Genomic DNA, 23,328 nt, shown 5'->3' with positions numbered 1-23,328 from the left:
GGATTACCATCTTATAGTAGACATTCTCTCCTCCTCTCCTACCAATATCAAATATTGTTATATCTCATATGTGTTGTAACTTGTAAAAGTTTGATTCTATATTTTAATGTAGAAAGTATTATATATATTTAACATTGTTTTCAATTTTTATTTTATTTATATAAAAAAATATTTCTTTTATATTCCTTGCCTTTTTAATCTATTCATATTTATTTTTTAAATTTGCATAGTTAAATTTAAATTCACATATGTTGGTTTTAACAAAACAATCAACTTTATTTGAGAATTAGATGTTCCTATTCATTTTTAAACGATCAATGTGTAACATATAAGCATTTTGTCTTGCAATCACAAGTTCCATTTCCATTGCTTAACTCCATTGTTAAACTATAATATATGTTGTCCTATTTGTAGGAATAACAACATACTTATTTAATTTATTTAAAAGAGCAGATGATTAATCGAAATAAACATTTCTCCAAATTTTATAATTCAATCAGTGAGTGTACTTATTACTTTGAAAAATTTTTACATTGAAGTTCATAAAATCATATAAGAAAACTAAGATACTATGTCACTTCAAATTTGGAAGGAAACACTTGGTATTCCTTTTTAAAAATGTCAAGACACAAATAAAAATTTATTAATATTTTTTAACTCACTTTAAAGACATTAATATTTTTTTAACTCACTTTAGATTCAATTTATTAATATTTTTTAACTCACTTTAAAAATTTATTAATATATATATATATATGTTCAAGATTGTATTTAAATATTGCATAATTTTTTAGTTAGCTAAATTTATAGTCACATATATACAATATATATACATAAGAATTTATATTACTTATTAACACCATAATTCGACCAATTATTTGCTTAACTCAAAATTGGTTTCAAAGCCAACTAAAGAAAAACAGAAACGATCTTATTGATATTAGACCAAAACATGGGCATACAAACATAATCACTTACACGGAAGATATTTAAAAAAAATAACTTATTATTGCAACATCAACGTATGAAGAGTTTACAGAAGCAGTTAATTAGAAAATCTATAATACAATAAATGTATTGGAAATAATATCAGTCAATGATAAGATTGGATCCTCAAAAGCAAAAAACAACATCTTCATAATTCATAAAAAATAAACGCCACAATTATACACATCTAAACGAAATGGTATAAACATATGGTGTATAAATAAAAGTGACGGCAAAGCCCGTATATGCCTAATTAAAACGAAATAATACAAAAGATAAAATGAAAAAGACCAAAAAAAAACAAGAAAGTGCCAACTACACCACAACCCACGCATTGCGTGGGGAAGTACCTAGTACTTAAATATTCAAAACTTCTACATGACGCATCAAACAAGAAAAGATCGCGCAACAATCCAGAAACGCGTTGGGTAAGTTACTTTCTTTATATAAACTTAGGTCGATTTAATTTTATGTTTTATAATTTACTCTTGTCTCTTGCCAAGTATATTGTATTTCATCCTTGTTCTAGCAAATATTGTATATTGTATATATTAATTGTTACATCAAACAGCTTAATATGGATGCTTCCGAACAGCCTTCAGCGTCAGTGGCAGTAAAAAACGCGGTTAAAAACATAGTTCTGGTGGGACGTACTGGGAACGGAAAAAGCGCCACTGGAAACTCTCTCATCGGAAACGAAGTGTTCCTCTCGGAATCAAACGCAGAAGGTGTTACCACGACCTGTCAGACATCTAGGGCGGTTACACCAGATGGTCTGGTAATCAATGTGATTGACACCCCTGGTATGTTTGGGCTTTAAAGTCAACGGGTCTTAATATTTGATCATATTTATATAGTTGTGTGGAACCAAGCGTTTATATAGTTTATCAAAGTCAAGGTTTGATGTGATACAGGTCTGTTTGACTTGTCGGTGTCTGCTGAATTTATCAGTAAAGAAATCATCAAATGTCTTACCCTCGCGGAAGGAGGATTACATGTTGTGGTGTTAGTTCTATCAGTGAAAAACAGAATTACACAAGAGGAAGAGAACACACTTAGCACCTTGCAGGTCCTTTTCGGGAGTGAAATCGTTAAATACTTGATTGTTCTATTCACGGGCGGTGATGAGTTGGAAGCAAATAACCAAACATTCGACGGTTATTTTCTTCAAGGTTGCCCTGATTTTCTGACGGTCAGTGATTTGATAATTCTGTTTATATTTTGGATTATTTGTCTGTTTGTTTTTTGAACCGATCATTGTGCAATTCCAGACGGTTCTTAGACAGAGTCGAGGCAGAAAGGTCTTGTTTGATAATAAGACTACGGACGAAGGCAAGAAGGCCGAGCAAGTCAAGCAGTTTCTTGCGCATGTCGCATCGATTGAAGAGCTCAATGATGGGAAACCGTTTACACACGAAATGCATCTTAGGATAAAGGTGAAGATTGTGGATATGCGTACACTTACACTCTGCATATTGCTCTATAGAATATTTGTTAAGGTTAAAATATTATTCCACTGTTTGTTTCTTAGGAAGAGGCTGAAAGGCTCAAGGAACAACAAAGGGAGGTTGAAGCTAGAAACCTTGGAGAAGCAGAGTTGGCAGATATGAAGAAGGAATTACAAGAATCGTATGAGCGTAGCATGAGCCAAATGCAACAAATGGTGACTATTTATTCCTAAAGATGATAATGATTCACGTTCCAACATCATTTAACGATCATCTGGCTTTCTTATAGATGGAGAATACGCTGAAAGAGACTTCTGCTGCGCAAGAGAACATGATGCGTACGCTAAGAGAGAATCTCCAGAAGGCACAGAGCGACAATGAATCTATACGCAATGCGCACGATCATGGGGAACAAAGGCGGAATATGATTCAGCTTGGGCTTATTGTGCCTGCGGTAATAGGGACGGGGTTGGGATTTCCATGTAGTATCTTGTAAGCAATATGTATCCACCAAGATCATGTCAAACCTCTTTGCTTTTTCTTTTATGTGTGCTGTTGAACTAGTATAGCTACTAGCTCGAGGGTGATATAATAGAAAAGGTGAAACAAAGGACTTTTATTAAAATAGTCAAAGATCGTCGAATTACAATATAACCGTTATAAGCCGGGTGGCTAATTACAGAGAATTGTGCTTCTCAAAATGACTAACTGAACTATAGCTTAGAATTGGATTTACTCTTGACTCTTGCCCGATGTTACTTGCCCTTCTCTGCAAGCTGATCCCCTGGTATTTATAGCTGATGGGACGTTTCACCTCTCTGCCTCGGGATCGATGTGGGATTGTCCTCAAGTAAAGTCGGCGATCGTTCTTATCCGGGCCGTCATTTATTGGGCTGTCCGTCTTAATTGGGCCTTCTAGGAGCTTGATCGGCCCGACAAGTAGGATTTAGCCGGTTTGCCTTCTTGGGTTTTTGGGTTGACTGTTTCGATAATGGGCCTGCAGGAAAGCCTGTTAAGGCTGGGTGAAACCCATATCCAACAATTGTCCCCCCCTTAGTTCATTGTGGTCAGCCTTGAGCCAATGAGCTTGTTCGGGAAATATTAAGTCTGGCTCGTTATCGGAACGTTGGCCCAATCTTTTATACTCTGTCGTGGAGAGGGAAATTGGAACGTCGTTTCCTAGGGTTGCATCGTTTCGCACCCATTGTTACTTTAAGGGTTTCTTTTCCCGCAGCTTATAAAAGGAGACTTCTTGGGGTGCCCTCTTCAGTTCTTCTCCAGCCGCAAAAACCGAGGTAACCCTTCTCTCTCTTTTGTTGGAACCTTTCTCTTTTTCTTTTTTTTTTTTTTTATCTTCTTCCCTAGTTATCTTTTAGATTTTTAGTGTAGCTTATACTTTCTCCCGATCGGGTTTGTTGTTGTAATTGTCGATTCGAATTCAATGTCGGGTTCTTGTGAGGAGTTTTTGAACGAGCGTTCGCCTACGGGTTCCTCTGAGGCCGGTCCGTCGATGCAGGCTGCCGATTCGTCCGATTCCGGAGTTTCAGCATATTCATCTAGGCTTCGCAGGCGAAGTAGAAAAGTAGAATCGTCGGGCCACTCTCCGACACTCGAAGTTGATCTGGGATTCCTTGCCCCTTCTGGAACTCCAGTCAAACCTGAGGCAGGCAATTCTAGTCCTGACAGATCTGGCTATCCCGATTCGCCTTGCTCCCGTGGCGAAGCCAGATCTGGCCACTCGTCCAATAACGTGTCTCTCGAGGATGAGATCGAGATTGGCGAAGGGACTGACTACCCGGATGCGCCTTTTGATTCGGGAAGGTCACTTTGTGATGCCGACTCTCTCTGCGCGATGATTGACTTCTGTAATTCCCCCCTGCGCGTTTCTGTTGTATGTCCGACTTCTGAGGAGCGTGTATTTAAGTGCCCTGATGGGTTTATCAGTTTATATGAACCGTTTTTTACTAAGGGCGGTCTCCGCTTTCCGATTCCAGCCTTCATGATGGAGTATTGTTGGCGTCGTCAGATTGCTATTATGCAGCTTACCGTCCACACTATTCGCAACATGATTGGTCTTAAGCACCTTGCTGACCAATGCGGGGTCAAATTGACCGCCTTCTTTGTTGAGGATATGATGCGTTTTACTAGGCAGAAGGGTTTTAACGGCATTTGGTATGCTAGTGCCACGCCGGGATATAAGCTGATGGACCATCCGCCGTCAAAAACCCATACTTGGCTGAACAGATACTTCTATGCTAAAGTTGATGATGCCTTGGTAGAGGATGTGTCAATAGGTTATAAGACTGAGTGGAATTTGTCCCCTGGTAGTTTCTTGGGTGATCCTTTATCCTTTTCCTTTTGCTCCCGTTTTGGATTGCTAACTGTCTTTATTTTTGATGATCCTCAGATTTGGTTGATAAGTCTGCTGATCCGCCAACTCCTGATTTCTTTGAGGTTCGTGATCTTCTAAGGAGGCAAACGGTGCTTGACTGGAGGACTATTCCGCAGCTAGACCTAACTAGGGGCAGGAAACCATCGAAAGGTATTGCTTTGTTGTTCTTGCCGGTTTTGGTTCGACCAGTTTGCCATTTATATTTTATTGAGGATCCTGGTTTACGATGACAGGAGGTGTGAGTCAAGCAGGGATGGTGAAACTGGGTGTTCCCAAATACTCCGGCAAGCCGGTCTCGAAGAAGAAGAACGCTGCAGAAGAGAAGGAACTGCAGTTGGCGCTGAAGAAGAGTCTGGCCGATCAATCATCTATTCAGGGTTCTCGCGTTGGGGGTACCTCGGGTGGCCGATCTTCAGATGGTAACAAGGCATCGCGAGAAAAGGGGAAAAACAGTGAGGCTGCTCTTCCTCGAAAAATTTGCCTGACCCGACGGGGGATTCTGGCAAGCGCAAAGAGGCTCCAGCTGGTTCTGATGCGGTCGTTGCGTTTAAAAAGCCTAGGACCTCCTCGCTGGACCCAAAGGATAAAGGCGTCCAGCCTTCCTATTTTCATAACTTCCGCTATGCGAAGGACACTCCTTTCCTTTCTGACAAACGGGAATGTGGTGCTCTCATTCGTGAGGTCTCCAAAGTGCCGGGTGATCGCTCTGAGGGGGACTTGAAGGAGGATGATGCATTCGACGAATGGGCTCGGCATCATCTCCAGGTTCATCCTCTCTTCTCTATATATATATATATATATATATATTATTATTATTATTTTATTATTATTATTATTATTATTATTTTTTTTTTTTTTTTTTTTTTTTTTTTTTTTTTTTAACTTTATTTGGTTTTGCCTCAGTCGGCAAGCTCGGTGTATTCGATGGTTTGTCGCTACGAGCGCAGGCTGAAGGCTGCCGAACGTGAGACTGCTTTTGCCGAGGCTGGACTAAAGGATTGCCAGAACCAGGTCGGCAAGTATCGATCTGAATCGACTAAGGCTTGGCGGGAGTTTGATCGTCTGAAGGAGGAGAATCGCCAACTGCAGGGGTCCTTGGAACGTTCTTGTGCCGACATCACTCGCCTGGAAACTTCCGTCAGACAGGCTGCTGAAGATTATGATCATCAACTGAAGGCTGCGGTCGAGAAGAGAGCCGAGGAAATTCGTCGCGAGGTGAGGGATTTCTACCGCGAACGGTCGGACCAAAATCGTCAGCATATCTGGGACGTGAGGCGGGCTTTTAACCCAATGATGATGAAGGCTCAGGCGAATGGTATCCTAAAGCAGGTTGAGGACCTTGTGGCTGATGGTTGTCCAGTTCCTACGAAGGTGGTCCAAATTGTCACTGACGGCTCGGCATTTTGGGATAATGTTGTGGATGGCATTGAGATCACCCCGCTTGTCAACGATGGGTACGTGGTGACTCCTACCGCTGAGCGTGTTGCGGCTAATCCTCGGCGTATTCCTGGCTATGATGAGATCGTCGATTTTGACGAGTATGGTTCGAACATGCCGTCTGCTACTGCCGAGGTTGCGGAACCCGATCTGCCCGACACTGAAGAACATGCTCCCAATGCTGAGACACAGGCGGTGAGACAGGAAACGCCGGAACTGGACATTGTGACTGGCCTCGCTTTGGCGGATGCTGCTGTGGCTCCGATTTCCGAAGGGATTGAAGGTCGTAGCGTTCAAATTGCTGGGCTTGTCAGTGATGCAGGCGTGAGGGATCCACTAGCCCCTGCTCCAGTCATCGCCTCTGAAGGCGAGGGCAAAATTGTGCCGGAATAAGCCCTGCGAGGCTTTGGAACTATGCCGTTTGTGGCTCTTATCGTTTAAGACTTATTTATATTTTGCATCTCCGTTTTTTTTTTGAGTATGAGTTGAATACTTTGGGGGTGGTGTATTAATTCCCCCTCCCTTTTGTTTGTGAATGATGGTAATGATTCTAAGTTTGCGACGTTCTGTCCTTGCGGTTTATTACGTGTTTTTTTTTTACGAGCTGGCGCGAGACTTTAGGCAAAGTTAGGATTTGCCATAGTCCCCCCCCTTTTTGACGAGCTGGGGCGAGACTTAGGCAAAGTTAGGATTTGCCATAGTCCCCCCCTTTTTGACGAGCTGAGGCGAGACTTAGGCAAAGTTAGGATTTGCCATAGTCCCCCCCTTTTTGACGAGCTGGGGCGAGACTTAGGCAAAGTTAGGATTTGCCATAGTCCCCCCCTTTTTGACGAGCTGAGGCGAGACTTAGGCAAAGTTAGGATTTGCCATAGTCCCCCCTTTTTGACGAGCTGGGGCGAGACTTAGGCAGAGTTAGAATTTGCCATAGTCCCCCCCTTTTTTGACGAGCTGGGGAGTTAATGCGCTAAGTGGCTGCAACTCTTGGACCCTTCGGCTTCGCTGTATTAATTGCTTGGTTTAAATGGTGAATTGCTTTTCCAAGGCGTTTCTCATCATTACCGCATGCGGATGTTGCGTGTGGCGCGATTTTTATTGGGAGGCGACGGTTAGCTGGGGAGGGAGGTGCATTAAATGCGGTAAAGTGGACGGTTTTCTAGTTAACCGTCGTGTCGCTTCACTTCTGTCCTGTCTTTGCTATATATAAAGGGAGGCGTGGGTGGGCGAAAGTGGGTCACGCAACGTTCTCTTCGTCTTTTCTTTATTTCAGTTTGCTGACAATCTTTCCTTGCTTCATACTCTCCTTCCTCCTTCTCTGCTTCGATCATGAGTAGCTCCGATGACTCGGGGGAATGGGTTCCGGTGAATCGCAGTGAACGGATTGTTTTCGGTCGTCCTCGAACTGGCCGTTCTCCGTCACCAGTTCGTGTCGATCCGGCTCAGCCTAGTGATGGGTCGGGTCGATTTGTTGAAGCTGGTCCTCATGATCTGTTCTTTCCGTGGAGAAGCCCATCCGTTGCTGCGGCGTCACCACCGTTTCGGCCACTGCCGCGGAACTTCGTGCCTGGTGTTGCTGAGATTCCGGTGGAGTTCCTTCAGTCCTTGAGTCCTGACGAAAGGCGTTTGGCGGTTGGCTGGTTTAGGACGGTTAGTTCGTCATGTTGCGCTTTCTATTATCTAATTTCGACCTTCTAACTACTTTGCTTTTTTTTTTTTTTCTTTCTTGTTACTGGTAGATCGAGATTCAGCACCGGGCCTACCGTCGCCGGCATGAGTTTCTGGTCAAGCAGATTATGGACCTCGAGATGGGGATGCGGAAATTGGAGGCTGGGCCAGAGGATTGGGAGCGATTTGGGTTCGGGAAGTTTCGTGTGATGCCTTTCTGGCTCCGTGATCGAGTTCGTGCCTACAGCCGTAGAGTCCGTGAGAGTCGCTGAGGGTGCTCGGCGTATTATATGTCTTTACCGGTTGATGAACCGTTCCCCCTTTTTTTTTTTTGGTACCCGTGTGTTGGGTTACGTATTATTCTCGGAACTTTTGTATTACGGTTGGTGTTATTTTTTTTGTTGAACGCTTTACCCGCTTGGCGGGTTTTATTTTCGGGTGTTTATGTTATGTTTGGGTTATTCTCAACAGTGAGACGTCTCTCATCTTATTGTGTCGAGCCGAAAGTCTTTGTTCGGAACCGTTTTTTTTTGGTGTCTGCTTTTGCAGGATGTGACTGTCAGATTTTGGGAGCGAGAAGCGTTGGATTCGCGTATTAAAGCTCGGCTTATTCCCTACCTTGGAACCGAAGAGGTTGCGCGCTGGTGGTGGCTTATTTTGCTTATCGGCCTTGGTTTATTTGCGAGCAATGGTTGGAGCTCGGCTTACGATCTGCACCTTGCGTGGAGTGCCATTTTTTATTATTTTGTTTAATCGTCACGACTGGCCAAATTGCCGACCCTGTTTGGGTGTGTATTTTTTTGTTTTCTTTGTTGCCTGTATGATATTTGTCGAATTTTGCAAGACAATATGCTTAATAAAAAGGAACGCGGGGATTTTCACAGAAAATTGCATTCATAAGTTGTGGCTGCGCCTTTTCAGGTTGCCTACGTACCCTTTTTTTTTTTTTTAAAAAAAGGATCAAGCCGATCGTAGTTCAAGTTACACAGATACTGAATACTCCTAGATGGAAATAGAAATATAATATGCGTAATACACAAATTTCTTAATAGAAGTAGCGCTTAAGGTTGCCGGCGTTCCAGGATCGCGGAATAGCTTCGCCGGACATGGTAACTAGTTCGTAAACTCCCGGGCGAACAATTTTGGATACTTGGTACGGCCCTTCCCATTTTGCGCCGAGCTTACCAGCGTTGAGCTCGGCGGTGTTTTCGAACACCTTGCGTAGAACGAGGTCTCCCTCGCTGAAGGATCGCAGGTTGACCTTTTTGTTATAATGACGAGCTGCCGCCTGCTGGTAATTCTGAATTCGGAGCAAGGCACGATCTCGTAGTTCTTCGATCTCGTCGAGGCTGTCATAGAGCATTTCGTCGTTTAGCTCGGTGTTCTTGACTAACATGGTCTGGCGTAAACTTCCGACGCTTACTTCGGCTGGCGCCATTGCTTCCAGGCCATAAGCTAGCGAGAATGGTGTTTGTCCTGATGATCTTCGCGGAGTTGTTCGGTGGGACCATAGCACGCCGTCTAGCTCGTCGGCCCAGAGGCCTTTCTTTTCTTCGAGCCGCTTTTTTAAGCCACTTAAGATAGTCTTATTGGTCGCCTCAGCCTGACCGTTGCCTTGAGGGTACCTCGGGGTTGATTTACTGAGCCGGATACGCCAACTTGCGCAGAAATCATCGAATTTTTTGGATATAAACTGCGATCCGTTACGATTTCGTAGGGTAATCCGTGTCGGCATATTATATTTTTCCAGACAAAGTTTTGGACCTCATTCGCTTGGATTTTCTTATAGGAATCAGCCTCAACCCACTTGGTGAAGTAGTCAGTCAATATAAGAAGGAACTTTTTGCCGTGTGACGCGGGTAGTGGTCCGACGATATCCATTGCCCATCTCATAAACGGATACGGCGCTGTTGTTGTTGAGAGTAATTCTGCCGGGGCGTGTATATCGGATGCATGTTTCTGACATTTTTCACACTTCACGGCGAACTGCTCGCAGTCACTGACCATAGTCGGCCAGTATATTCCATGTTTCCTGATTTTTAGTGCTAAGGCGTGTCCACCGGAGTGGTTTCCTCCGGCTCCTTCGTGTGTTTCCTGCATTACTCGTTGGGCTTCTTCTGTCGAGACGCAATGTAGTAATATGCCGGCCGCGCTCCAACGGTAAAGGCGTCCCTCGACTATAACGTACTGTGCCGCCTTCTTTTTAAGGCGTCGGGACTGCCATTTATCTGCCGGGATTACTCCTTCACTGATGTACTGAAGTATTTCTTGGCGCCAGTCCCGCGGGTTCGGCGGCGAGCTTGGCCTCATGGTTAGGTTGTGCCTCATCGTCAAGGTCGGCATGTTCCGCCGGGTCGGCAAATATGATGTTAACTTGAGCCCCAGAGTCGATGCTACTTACTGAGATACTCTCGACTGGGATTACCCGACGTAGGTCCGGGTCTGAGGTTGATGCTAAGACGGCCAGGGCGTCTGCGGGTGCGTTGGCGCTTCGAGGTATCTTGTCGATCATGAAATGGTTGAAACCCTTTGCTAGCTCCTTTACTATCTTTAAATATGCGTCCATGCGGCCGCATTTGGTACCGTACTCTCCATTGTATTGGTTTGCGACGAGCTGGGAATCGCAGTAGGCATGAAGCCTTTTTACGCCGATCCCTGCTGCAAGCCGCATTCCGGCAAGTAAAGCTTCATACTCTGACTCATTGTTTGTTGCGTTGAAGTTGAGACGGAACGACTGCTCAACAACCTCTCCGGTTGGGGATGTTAAGCGAATCCCAATTCCTGAACCATGCTGCGATGAGGCTCCGTCGACGTACAAATACCAGTTCTCTTCGCTTGAGCTAGGAGAGGTGAAATGTTGGGGCAGCTCGACAATGAAATCTGCCAATACTTGAGACTTCATGCAAGTTCGGCCCAGATATTCGATATCGTACTCACTTAATTCGACTGCCCACTTCGCCATGCGACCTGATTGTCCCGGGCTATGCAGAATTTGCCGCAGAGGTTGGTTCGTCAGGACCGCGATTGTATGTGATTGGAAATAGGGTCTGAGCTTGCGAGCTGAAGTTACCACAGCGTATGCTATTTTTTCCAGGTTCGGATAACGCAACTCAGCCCCGTCGAGGGTCTTGCTGACGTAGAAGATTGGCTTTTGTTCGCCTCGGTCGTCTCTGACTAATACTCCGCTAACTGCCGATCCCGAAACGGCGATATATAGGTAAAGCTTTTCTCCTTCCTCAGGCTTTGAAAGTATGGGAGGGGTGGTTAAATAAGTTTTTAACTCGACGAAGGCCTGCTCGCATTCGGTGGTCCATTCGTACGCTTTGTTCGTCGATCGCAGCAATTGGTAGAACGGCAAGCTTTTATCGGTTGACCGTGAAATGAATCGGTTTAAAGCTGCTATCCTGCCGGTCAGGCGTTGGACTTCGCGCTTGTTTCGCGGCGAGGGCATGTCGAGTATGGCTTTTATTTGCTTCGGGTTTGCCTCTATTCCCCTTTTCGTGACGATATACCCTAGAAATTCTCCTAACGTCACACCGAATGAGCATTTTGCCGGGTTGAGTTTCATGTTATACTTATTCAGGGTTTGAAAACACTTTCGCAGGTGCTCGACGTGATCGTTTGCGTTTGCGGATTTGACTAACATGTCGTCGATGTACACCTCCATAGTTATTCCTAATTGGTCTGCAAACATCTTATTGACAAGACGTTGATAGGTGGCTCCCGCGTTTTTCAAACCGAACGGCATTACTTTGTAGCAGAACGTGCCTTGATCTGTGATAAAGGCGGTTTTTTCGCGGTCGTCGGTGTGCATCAAGATTTGGTTATATCCTGAGAAGGCATCCATGAAGGAGAGCAATGCGTTGCCCGCCGTGGCCTCGACGAGCCTCTCTATATGTGGTAGCGGGTAGCTATCCTTGGGGCAGGCTTTATTGAGATCCGTGAAGTCGATGCAGACTCTGTTCTTCCCATTTTTCTTTTTAACCACCACCAGGTTTGCTAGCCACTCAGGATACTTAACCTCCATGATTGACCCAGCATCTAACAATTTTTTGACCTCGTCATTTACCGCTTTAGACCGTTCGGGTCCGAGTTTCCGCCGCTTCTGCTTGACGGGTTTATAAGTGGGATCGACGTTAAGTTCATGACTTGTGACGTCCATGCTGATTCCAACCATATCGTCAAAAGACCAGGCAAAGGTGGAAGCGTTGTCCTTCAAGAATTGGACCAGTTCGATTCTTATTGCCGGGTCGAGATCAGCACCGATCCCAACGCACCGCTTTGGGTCACTCTCGTCGATATTGACCTCGTCGAGCAGGTGGTGACTCGGAATTTCCTCGGGGCTAGGTGCTGGCGGCGCGCCCAGCGCTTGCTGTGATTGCTATAAATCAGCGGCCTTCCGTAACTTGCATTCGATCACGAAACAGTTCCTAGCGTCTGATTGATTACCCTTGATTGTGAATATCTGGCCGGACAGGGGAAACTTCACACACTGATGATAAGTGGATGGGACGGCCTGCATGTCGTGAATCCAGGGGGATCCAAGAATGATGTTATAAACAGCCGGCTTGTCGACCACAACAAACTTGTGCCACGAGGGTATGTCGGATACGTAAATTGGCAACTTGATTGTGCCGGACGTCATCATGTAATTTCCGTCGAACCCGGTGAGTGGCCTGATCGATGGTTTGATTTCTCTATTATTGACCTCCATTTTGTCGAGGACATCCCGGAAGATTACGTTGACGGAGCTTCCCATGTCGATCATAATCCTTGTTACTTCGCTTTCTCCAACGTGTAATTCGATGACGAGAGGGTCGTTGTGCGGGAAGTTGACTCCAGCCAAGTCGTTTGCTGTGAACGTGATCGGAGGTACAAAGGGTGGGACTTTAACTGGCCAGACCGCAGCTGTGCCGGCCTTTACATAGTCGCGGATTGACCGCACGGAATCTCTACATGCTGTCAATCCTCCCATTATCATGTCAACACGGCGACGGGGCGGCCATTGGTCGCTGTTTGGGTCGGCGTAGAGGGTGTAAGTGCCGAACTCCGTTGGGAATTTGACACATTGATGGTAGATGGAAACCACAGCTTTCATTTTATGGAGCCAAGGCGTCCCAAGGATGGCATTTATACGCGCTTGGACGGTCGACGACTGCGAAGTCAAAGAGGTGAACCGTACCACCGACCCTCATTGGGAGCATGACCGTTCCTAAAGAGGTAAGAGAGCATCCATCGAAACCAGTCAAGGTTTGTACTTCGGGCATGGTCAACTGCAGGTCGACTTTTATCTGCGGGAGTGCTCTCCGGAAGATGACGTTAACGGAGCTTCCTGTATCGACCAACACATCCGGGACTAAGCAATCGCCGATGTTTATTTCAACAACGACAGGTCCAGTGGGCGAAGTCCGATGCTCGGCAGTGTCCTCTTCTCCGAACATGATCGGAGAGTACGATCGGCATATAGGTGTTCTGCCGGGCAACCAATCGCGTTCGGCTCTCTCGACGTCGTGGACGGGATATAAGGCGCGAGGCCAGTTAGGGTCGTACGGTAGACTTCCTCTTATGACATTAATTCTACGGCGGGCTGGAGGTGGTGGCGCGTCAGCCGGTTGGTTTTCTTGTCCTCCCACCTGGTTGCCAGCTGCGGGCTGGTTATTCGGCGCTGGTCCATTGTTGAAATGGTTATTTGGACCTCGTCCTTGATGTCCATGGCGTCCTCGACCTCGGCCTCGCGGGGCATTACTCTTGTACTGGCGTAATTCCACTTTGACCTCGCCGTTTGAGGTATTTGCCCAGCAACGCGTTTTGTAAGTGTCTGCAAGACTCTGCGTAGAGTGTCCGGTGTATTCATGTAACTCGCAATACAAGTTATGGTCAGGCTCTTCTCTTGCCCTTTTTGGTGGGGGGTCGTCGGTACTATAGCTGACGAACTGACTGCGGGGGTTGGCGGGGCGTCATTGACGAGGTACGTTGCGCCGCGCTTCTTACTGTCCGCGAAGTACTCTTGGTCGAGGTGTTGGCGAGGTTCGTGGTATACCTCTTTTGCTTTGCCGGTTGGCACTTGAATTCCGGTAGAAGCACGTTTTTTGTCGTAGATGACTTTTTCTTCTTCCAGTTCAATGTGGACTCCCGCGCTCGATGGAGGGCATCTTGGAAAGTTGGGAATCTGTTCAACTTGAGATCCTTTCGGAACGTTGATTCGTACCATAGGGCCTTGTGAAGGGCTGCAAGCGAAACGCTATGGGGTGCTTTTACCTGTGTGGCAATCTTTTTGAACCTATCCATGAAAGTTTCGCAACGGCTCATGTGTCCCCTTGCTCGATATTGTGGAGATCGGCGATTATCGCGGTGGGGGACGGCTAATATCGAGTATTGTTTCAAGAAGGTTAGCGAGAGTGTACGGAAGCTGTCGATTGAGTCAGGCGGCAAAGAGGAGAACCAGCCGAGGGCGTCGCCGCTCATGTTTTCGATGAACAGCTGACACTTTCCAGCGTCTAGCTCTTCCGGGGAAAACTCGCAACGATGGATTGCGATCTCGAAGGATGTCAAATGGTGAGTTGGGTCCGATTCTCCCTTATACGGAGGGTAGGTGCTTTATTTTGCAATCGGGGCGAACGACGACCCGACGGATTCGCGCAGTAAATGGAGTTTTTTGGGACTGCTCCAACATATGGTCTACATCAGGTGCCGCGCTGGTTGCTTGGTGGAATCTTGCTTGTGACATCCTTCATTTGACTTTTGAGTTCGGCCAATTCCCCGCTCTGGTTCTGGTCGGCGCTATTGGGATCGGCTCTATTGGTGCCGTCTGGATGTTCGGCATTTTCTTGTAGTTTTGCACAGACGCTAGAGAGAGTGGCGAATCGTTCCTCTGTCTTTCTGTCTTGGGCGTCGATTTTTTCCAGGATGCTTCGCATTAGTGCTCCTATGTCGAGGGCGCTGGTGCCTTCTCCGATCGAGCCGTTCGGCGTTGTCGGGGGCCGGGTCGGCGGTATTGGAAGCTCCTCTTGGGCCTGCTGGATGCGGTCCGGCGTGTCCGCCACATAGCCGTCGCTGCCCGTCGTTTCTCTTTCTGCCATTGCTCGAAATGTGCTGTCGTCGATGTTGGACTTTCTTCAAAAGCTTTCCTTGTTTGTTTCCCTGGATGCGCACCAAAATGTTGAACTAGTATAGCTACTAGCTCGAGGATGATATAATATAAAGGGTGAAACAAAGGACTTTTATTAAGATAGTCAAAGATCGTCGAATTACAATATAACCGTTATAAGCCGGGTGGCTAATTACAGAGAATTGTGCTTCTCAAAATGACTAACTGAACTATAGCTTAGAATCGGATTTACTCCTGACTCTTGCCCGATGTTACTTGCCCTTCTCTGCAAGCTGATCCCCTGGTATTTATAGCTGATGGGACGTTTCACCTCTCTGCCTCGGGATCGATGTGGGATTGTCCTCAAGTAAAGTCGGCGATCGTTCTTATCCGGGCTGTCATTTATTGGGCTGTCCGTCTTAATTGGGCCTGTCTAGGAGCTTGATAGGCCCGGACAAGTAGGATTTAGCCGGTTTGCCTTCTTGGGTTTTTTGGGTTGACTGTTTCGATAATGGGCCTGCAGGAAAACCTGTTAAGAGCTGGGTGAAACCCATATCCAATATCCAACATGTGCTTCCTGTTTCTTTCATATATATGTATTCCCATTCCCTTGCAAGCCTTGTTGTACGCCCAGATATAAATAATACTGCTTAAAGAACGATAACGTTGTAGATGAGAAAAGATTTACTTATCTTACCATGACAGACATGGTCTGATGGTCGAGGACTTTTGTAAGCAGCTAGGGTTACCAAAACTAGCAAATGAGAAATGACTTATCATGTCAAAATTATACCATTATCTTGTTTTATCATGATCAGTAGCTTTTTTTTTTGTCTTCATAATTCTGAAATACGAGAACCTTTAAAGATCTAAATTCTGTAGATGAATATAAAAACCAACTCAAATTCGTCCAGCATATTCACATACATGCATTGTTAGTTATACTTCTAGAAATCTTTGATAATAAAATGAAATAATGAAAACCTTTTCAGGTTTTGATGAAGTCCCAGTTTTTTTCGGAGTTCTTTTGTCTCCGCTTCCAGCTCTGAACTTCCTTTGGCTTTTTTTTACGACTGCACACAATCGACCTGCGGTTAGCAATGGGACCATCGTATGTTTAAGGTACTCTGTTACTTAACTTTCGCAGGAAACGACACATATAACTCTATAAGTCCGCGTTCTTGTTAGGTACAATATGTTCTGGGCATAAAAGCGTTAACGGGTCGATCCTGGATCAGTTGCAAGTGATCATTGATCAAGAAAGCAATAAAGCATTAGAGACAATTTTAGTCAGAGAACCCTACATATGGTACATGAAAATCGGATCTAGCAACCTAACATAATCGAAACATATATAAAAACAACCAAACAAGATGCCATAACACACGGGGGCAGTTTACCGGGGGGAATGTGTTTTCTGCTGAAAGCCTGAAACTCAAAAAATTTTGTTTCACTGAGTCCATGTACTGGCCAGGGACCCTTTAATCACTGAGTCAAAACCTCTAAAACGGACTTGGAATCAAACACAACCGGCTTGCACAATCACAACTCTTCTCTTTCATAGTTAAGAAGTGCTTTCTGTTTTTATTGCTTGAGGGTTCTAAAGGAGAAGATTTATCTCTTGTTTCGAAACAATCATTCTACAGAAATAACAACGATTACTGTTGGGGTAAAACGGTGAGAATTAATGCTGAAAGACTTTTATGTATGGATAATTATTATTATTAACTAGGACTGTAAATTATATATTAAGTTATATCAAATTTCTGTATTGCTATAATCATTTTTAATATTTTTATATATTATAGAATAATGTTGAATATTGAATATTAATATTCAAATTATTTATCTTCAACAAAAAACATAAAATTTGATGAAGAAACTAAGGGCAAGGTCCAATGGTAGTATATATTTTTGAGACTCTTCTATTTTTTTTTTTACAATATATTGTGAACTTTTTATAAAATAAGAATCTTTAGGCTCTTAATTAAAATTATCCTCTCCAATGGTGAACTCTAATTTCGGGGTTCTTATTTTTGAATTTTTTTTTTTTTTTTTTTTTTTATCAACAACCATTTCTAAAGTATAAAAAGGGAAACGATAGACAAAAACCTCCTTCCTTTCTTCTTCTTGTTTTGCCTTTTTACTATTGTTCTTTCAATCTTTCTTCAACAATAATCATACATATACACACACAAAAACATAACAAAAACAAAAATACGAGAGAGCAACGAAAAGAAGAAAGGAACCAATGGATGGTTTGATTCCAGTGGCGTTTAAGGCTATGAAGAAAAACATGACTCGCAGGCGTTACCTTGAGGTTTGTTCAACGCAAGTTTCCCTCTCTCAAGACATCGATCATGTTATAGATCCACTTCTCTGCTTTAGACCGGATGTCAAATGATAAAGATGGGAAGCATGACCCGAGATATGCTCCTCCGAAACACCACCTCCTCCATCTGTTGCTTAGGATCTTGAATTAATTGTATCTGATTTCAAAAGTAAGCAAAATGGTCTAAATGGCGATGATTTTACAAGAGAATGATAACATGTCAGATATTTATATAGAGAAATCAAAGAAAAGGAACAGAGGATTTGGGTGAAATGCAAAACACACAACAAGCTCAACGCAAGAAGTAAGCATTCCATTTCAGGTTCCTAATACGAAACTTACATCGACTAAGATCATCAGTTCACAAACTGAGGAGTATGTTCAACGATTACAAAACAGAAGAAAGATATTTCTCAAAGAAAGACAAAAAAAAAAACAACGTTTAAAGCCTCAATCCGTCGCGAATTCTTACTATCAGAATGAGAAACTTACCATTAGAGATAGGTTCAAGCTCCTCTGATTCCAATCAATTCAATCTCCTCCGATTGATTAGACTCCAAATTCAATCTCGTCCAAGTTCAATCTCCTTCAGACTCCTCCGATTCCAATCTCGTCCGATTCTATCTCCAACGATTCCGACCGATTCAATCTCCTCGGATTGAGAGGTTCACGACAGAGAGAGAGAGAGAGAGAGAGAGAGAGAGAGAGAGAGAGAGAGAGAGAGAGAGAGAGAGAGAGAGAGTCACGATGAAAAGATACGAATATTTGAATAAATACAACTCTACAATGAACAGTTGCAACTTTACAATAAAAAACTGTTATAATGAACAATTACAACTTTTCATAAACACACAATTAAATTTTTTTACAGATATTTTTTTGGAAAATTATCCAAAAGGTACGATTAAAAACAACAAATTTTGGTGGCATTTTTTTTGGATTGCTATTATATATATAGATTACTAGGATGTTGGCCCGTGCGTCACTGCACGGGAAAGTGAAAACCTAAAATGACTAACATTGTTAATTTCACATTTTGAGTAAAAACTTTATGGTAATTCTTTAACTGTATAATATAAAAAGTCATAAATAATGACTAAGATTAATCAACAAAATTAGTTAAACAAAATATTTGTTGTATATATAAAAATGAAAAATTGATCACTGACAATAAGAGAATAATGTTAAAGATATATAAATTTAGGTTTACTGAATCATACTCAGATAATCAATTTTGAAAAATATTCACGTTAATTAATTTAAATTATTATTCTATCGAAATTTATAAAAAAATAATAAGAGTATCAGTGAGAAAGAGCTTATAGCTATAACCAACTAAATTAACTGAAAGATAAATCTATGAAAAATTAGAAATTACAATTAATTATCTAAATTAATACTTGGAAGAGATGATCAATACATGTTAGATGGAAAACGACACCAAATAAAAGTTAGATGAATGAATCAATAAATAAAAGAATCTAAATTTTTTTAACAAAGATGAGTGAATCAATGTTGATTAATAATTGAAAGAAAATAATACTCAGAAATTTAAAATTTGGAGGTGTTTTAAACAATACTCAAAGAACAATAACTATTTTTAAGATCCATAAATATATATACATATATATATATATATATATATATATATATATATATCCTTTATCTTATAAATCAGAAGTCACTGTACCAATAATATTGTGACACATCAGCCAACACAAAATCAATTTTCTGAAAAAATGGACAGAAAAGAGAAAGAAAATAAAAAATAAAAACAAAAAATCACTCGAAACTGTAACGACTCCTTCTCCACATTTTTTTTTCTTTGTTCCTCTTCTCCATATCCCCACGATCTCCATTATCCTTAATTAATAACCACTTTTTTTATGTACAGGGGTGTATTGAAACAATGATTTTGGAGGATTCAATGAGATTTAGGAAATTTGAAATTTTGATAGATTTTAGGGAAGTTGATATGATTTAGGGTAAAAAATGTTCAAATCCCACCTAAAACCATGAGATTTGGATTTCTGTATTTTTAACTAAACAAATCCTCATAAATCCTCCAAAATCCCTAAAACTTATTAAAATCCAAATCCACAAACTGTTTTGAATAACATTGGATTTTTAAAGTAGATTTTTAAATCATCAGTTCAATAACAGTAGATTTTAGGAGACTTTTTAAAATTCATGATTGAATAACATAATATTTGTAAATTTTATATAAATCACCTAAAATGTCAAGTTGAATACACCCAGTGTAATTTAGAAATGCTAAATGACTTCTATTTGGCTTTAATGTTTGTGTATCTGAATTTGAATCACTTTCTCTAGACTGTTTACAATACTTCATTAGTTTTTTTACAAAAAGCACTACAAAAAGGAATGGTGCTTCAACCTCGAGAATCAATATTTTCTCATGCAAGATTTTGCTTTCTCTCAAGACATTGTTGCCATGTCATCTATGAAGGAAGATATTTTACTTCGACTAAGCAACGATGTTAAATTGAAAACAAATCACAGGTTGGTGATTCAATTACTTATTTATTGTTGGTGCAGATCTTTTTTGTTTCTATTATGGAGTTGAATTTCTTTGTATGTATATGAATTCCCCCATATCGAGTAGTTTTAGTGTCATTGTTAATCTAATTCATTCTTTTTTTTACAAGGCTACACTAAACCTATTTTGTTGAATTGGTACAAAATATTTTATCTGAATTTACTATACTAATTATAACTATATTAAAAATACAATTTTTCAATCATTTTATTCAGTATAAGCTTAATTATAATACTACAAACTCTATACCTCCTGTCCGTACGTAGTACGGGTCTAAAACTAGTATATATATAAACAAAGGGGTAGTGAAACAAAAATGTGCGAAAACTAACAAATGTGAACATTGAAAGCTGGGAGTACGACGAATAAACACAATTGTTGGATCAAAATATTGTAACTTTTAAAATCATTAACAAACTTAAACAGTTAGATAAAATAATAAAAACAATCTCATCCGTTATATTTAAATTGACCCCTAAAAGTGAGTTTGCTATAATATAAACATATAAATCTATAAAAAATTAGAAATCACAATCAATTACCTAGATTAATACTTGGAAGCGATTATCGATGCGGGTATAAATGGATAACGACACCAAACAAAAGTTTGATGAAAGAATCAATAAATAAAACAATCCAAATTTTAACGAAAATGAGTGAATCATGTTGATTAAAAAATTTAAAAAATAATACTCATAATTTTAAAAATTTGGAGGTGTAAAACAATACTCAAAAAACAAAAAATCTTTTCAAAATCTATAAAAATCTGTTTATATATATATATATAAACAAAAAGGTGTGAAAACAAAGAGGTGTGAAACAAAAACATGTAAAACAAAACATGTGAAAACTAACAAGTGAAAATATTGAAAGCTAGAGGTACGACGAAGAAACACAATTGTTGGATCAAAACATTGCAACTTTATATAAACAAAGAGGTGTAAAAACAAAAAGGTGGGAAAACTAACAGTTGCAATGGAAAACTGGGGGGTAGCGACGAAGAAAGACACAGTTGTTGGATCGAAACTTTGCAACTGTTGAGATCATTAACAAAGGTGAGATCATTAATAATACTCCAAGAACAAAAACTCTTTTCAAAAGTCCATAAAATCTGTATATATATATATATATATAAACAAAAAGGTGTGGAAAACAAAGAGGTGTGAAACAAAAAGGTGTTGATACAAAAAGGTGTGAAAACTAACAAGTGTAAACCTTGAAGGCTAGGGGTACAACGAAGAAACACAATCGTTGGAAAAAAAAATTGCAACTTTATATAAAAAAAGAGGTGTATAAACAAAAATGTGTGAAAACTACCGGGTGCCAACATGGACAGGTAGGGGTGCGACAAAGAAACACAATTATTGGATCGAAACTTTGCAACTTTTAAGATCATTAACAAAGGGTGAGATCATTAATAATACTAAAAGAATAAAATTTATTTTCAAAGTCCATAAAAATCTATATATATATATATATAAACAAACAGGTGTGAAAATAAAGAGATGTCAAACAAAAAGATGCGAAAACTAACAAGTGCAAACATTGAAAGCTAGGGGTATGACGAAAAAAACACAATTGTTGGATCAAAAAATTGCATCTTTATATTAACAAAGAGGTGTAAAACAAAAGGGCGTGAAAACTAATAGGTGCCAACATGGAAAACTGGGGGTGCAACAAAGAAATACAATTGTAAGATCGAAACTTTGCAACTTTTGAGATCATTGACAAAGGGTGAGATCATTAATAATGCTCAAAGAACAAAAACTATTTTAAAGTACATAAAAATCTGTATATATATAAAAACAACGAGGTGTGAAACAAAAAAATGTGAAACAAAAAGGTGCAAAACTAACAAGTGCAAACATTGAAAGCTAGTGGTGTAACATCCGCGAACCGAAATCCCAATTTAGGGATTGCATCGGTCGATGCACTAATTGCATCGGTCGATGCAAGGTTGGTTTTCTGCGGACAAGTTTAAGTTAAACGCTGCGTTTTGGGTTAGAAAAACCCTTAACTCGAGTTTTTGTCTCATTAGGTGAGTTTAGCCGTTTTTGAGAGAAAGGAAGAGAGAAAAAGAGTTCTAAGTGTTCTTGGTGAGATTTTGGGAATTTGAGGCTGTTCCTGTGGAGATCTGTAGCTGGGATCGTTGTAGGAGCTTCCTGGAAGTGTTTTCTTGCTTGTTTGAGGTTCAGAATCGTTTTGGCAAAGGTATGTGCATGACCATAGCTTATCTAAGCTGGAGATCTCTCTGATTTGCTTGTTTATGTGTTGTTACGCTTGTTAGATTGTTATTTGGGACGTTAGGAAGCTTTGTTGTGGCTTGGAATCGAGTTTTGTGGTTGTAGGAACGAAGATCCGACGAGAAGCTACGGGGGAAAACAATGCTCGGCATGTGCATCAGTCGATGCAAGTGCGACGGCGCGTAAAACCTAGGGGTTTTGTGCTATGTCGAGCATGCATCGGTCGATGCAATGGGAGTGTCGGTCGATGCAAGTGAACCTTGCATCGGTCGATGCATATCATGCGTCGGTTGATGCAACCCCAACTGGTGTCGGTCGATGCATGCTTGGTGTCGGTCGATGCAGAGTCCTGGTTTGTTATTGTTGATTGTTAATTGTTGGTTGATGGTTAGAGATGTCTCTACTGCTTGTGTGTATAGCCCAGTAGATGGGAGGATTGCCTTACTGAGTGTTTATAAAATACTCATGCGTAGTAATTTGTGTTTGTGGTGCAGGTAAAGGCAAATTGTGATCGTGGAATCAAGGCAATGAAGAGGAGGATGTTCTAGGGACCCGATTAGTTGTTTTCTGGCATTGCTAGGTTGCTAGAGTTGGGTCATTAGAAACATTGCTAGGTTGCTGGTTCTATGATTCCAGTTGGTTGAATTTTGGATATTGTTCATAATATAATTATTATCTTATTATTGGATATTTATTGGTTATCGGTATTGGTTATTTCCGCTGTTGATTGTGATTGTGGTTAAGTGGCTAGTGGGTATGAGACCACTAGTGTAGTTTACTTATTATTATTATTATTATTATTATTACTATTATTTATTATTTTTTTTAAAAACGGGTCGGGTCATTTCAGTTTGGTATCAGAGCCCTTACGGTTCTAGGTTTGGGTTCACTAGGCTTTGTGCTGTAGATGTTTGGAATTTGCATGCTTTGATTGATTATGTGAGTTAGTCAATTGTGTGTGGCATGAAGTCCTAGAACATCTTCTTTGAGCCTACAGTGTGAATCCACGGTGAATTTAAGTTGTTTTTGTTATGTTAAGATTGCTTCTTAGCCTCTGTTCTTGGAAGTGCAGTGGTTAAAGGTGTTTGAGTTGTTGGTCGTGGATGGGGACGTGGTCGTGATCATGGTCGGGGCGGGTCCCGAGGCCAGCGAGTGTGTGGTCCAGAGTTCCACGAGGAGG

General features: G+C 41.6%; 4 protein-coding genes across 4 annotated transcripts; 3 read left to right on the top strand and 1 right to left on the bottom strand.

The window, feature by feature from the left end:
• The first annotated feature begins 1,464 nt into the window (after positions 1-1,464).
• Positions 1,465-3,121, top strand: LOC147923643 (immune-associated nucleotide-binding protein 3-like). Its single transcript, XM_087497333.1, has 5 exons — positions 1,465-1,790; positions 1,902-2,179; positions 2,259-2,423; positions 2,519-2,650; positions 2,725-3,121. The coding sequence occupies exons 1-5, from the start codon at positions 1,565-1,567 to the stop codon at positions 2,929-2,931; spliced, it is 1,008 nt and encodes a 335-aa protein (XP_087353459.1). The 5' UTR covers positions 1,465-1,564; the 3' UTR covers positions 2,932-3,121.
• A 755-nt stretch (positions 3,122-3,876) lies between these two features.
• On the top strand, positions 3,877-6,657 carry LOC147923642 (uncharacterized). Its single transcript, XM_087496507.1, has 5 exons — positions 3,877-4,759; positions 4,843-4,977; positions 5,061-5,353; positions 5,458-5,592; positions 5,731-6,657. Exons 1-5 carry the CDS (start codon positions 3,877-3,879, stop codon positions 6,655-6,657), a joined length of 2,373 nt encoding a protein of 790 aa, XP_087352633.1.
• Positions 6,658-7,587: 930 nt separating this feature from the next.
• On the top strand, positions 7,588-8,198 carry LOC147923641 (uncharacterized). Its single transcript, XM_087496506.1, has 2 exons — positions 7,588-7,908; positions 7,998-8,198. Exons 1-2 carry the CDS (start codon positions 7,588-7,590, stop codon positions 8,196-8,198), a joined length of 522 nt encoding a protein of 173 aa, XP_087352632.1.
• A 4,827-nt stretch (positions 8,199-13,025) lies between these two features.
• Positions 13,026-14,391, bottom strand: LOC147923640 (uncharacterized). Its single transcript, XM_087496505.1, has 3 exons — positions 14,185-14,391; positions 13,865-14,095; positions 13,026-13,754 (listed from the first exon to the last, which is right to left on the bottom strand). The coding sequence occupies exons 1-3, from the start codon at positions 14,389-14,391 to the stop codon at positions 13,026-13,028; spliced, it is 1,167 nt and encodes a 388-aa protein (XP_087352631.1).
• Between the last annotated feature and the right edge of the window lie 8,937 nt (positions 14,392-23,328).

Source organism: Camelina sativa, chromosome 17, assembly GCF_030686135.1.
Source record: "Camelina sativa cultivar CO46 ecotype springtype chromosome 17, ASM3068613v1".
Taxonomy (NCBI): domain Eukaryota; kingdom Viridiplantae; phylum Streptophyta; class Magnoliopsida; order Brassicales; family Brassicaceae; genus Camelina; species Camelina sativa.
The sequence above is the reverse complement of the archived record's forward strand: the minus strand, read 5'-3'. Positions and strand labels throughout refer to the sequence as shown.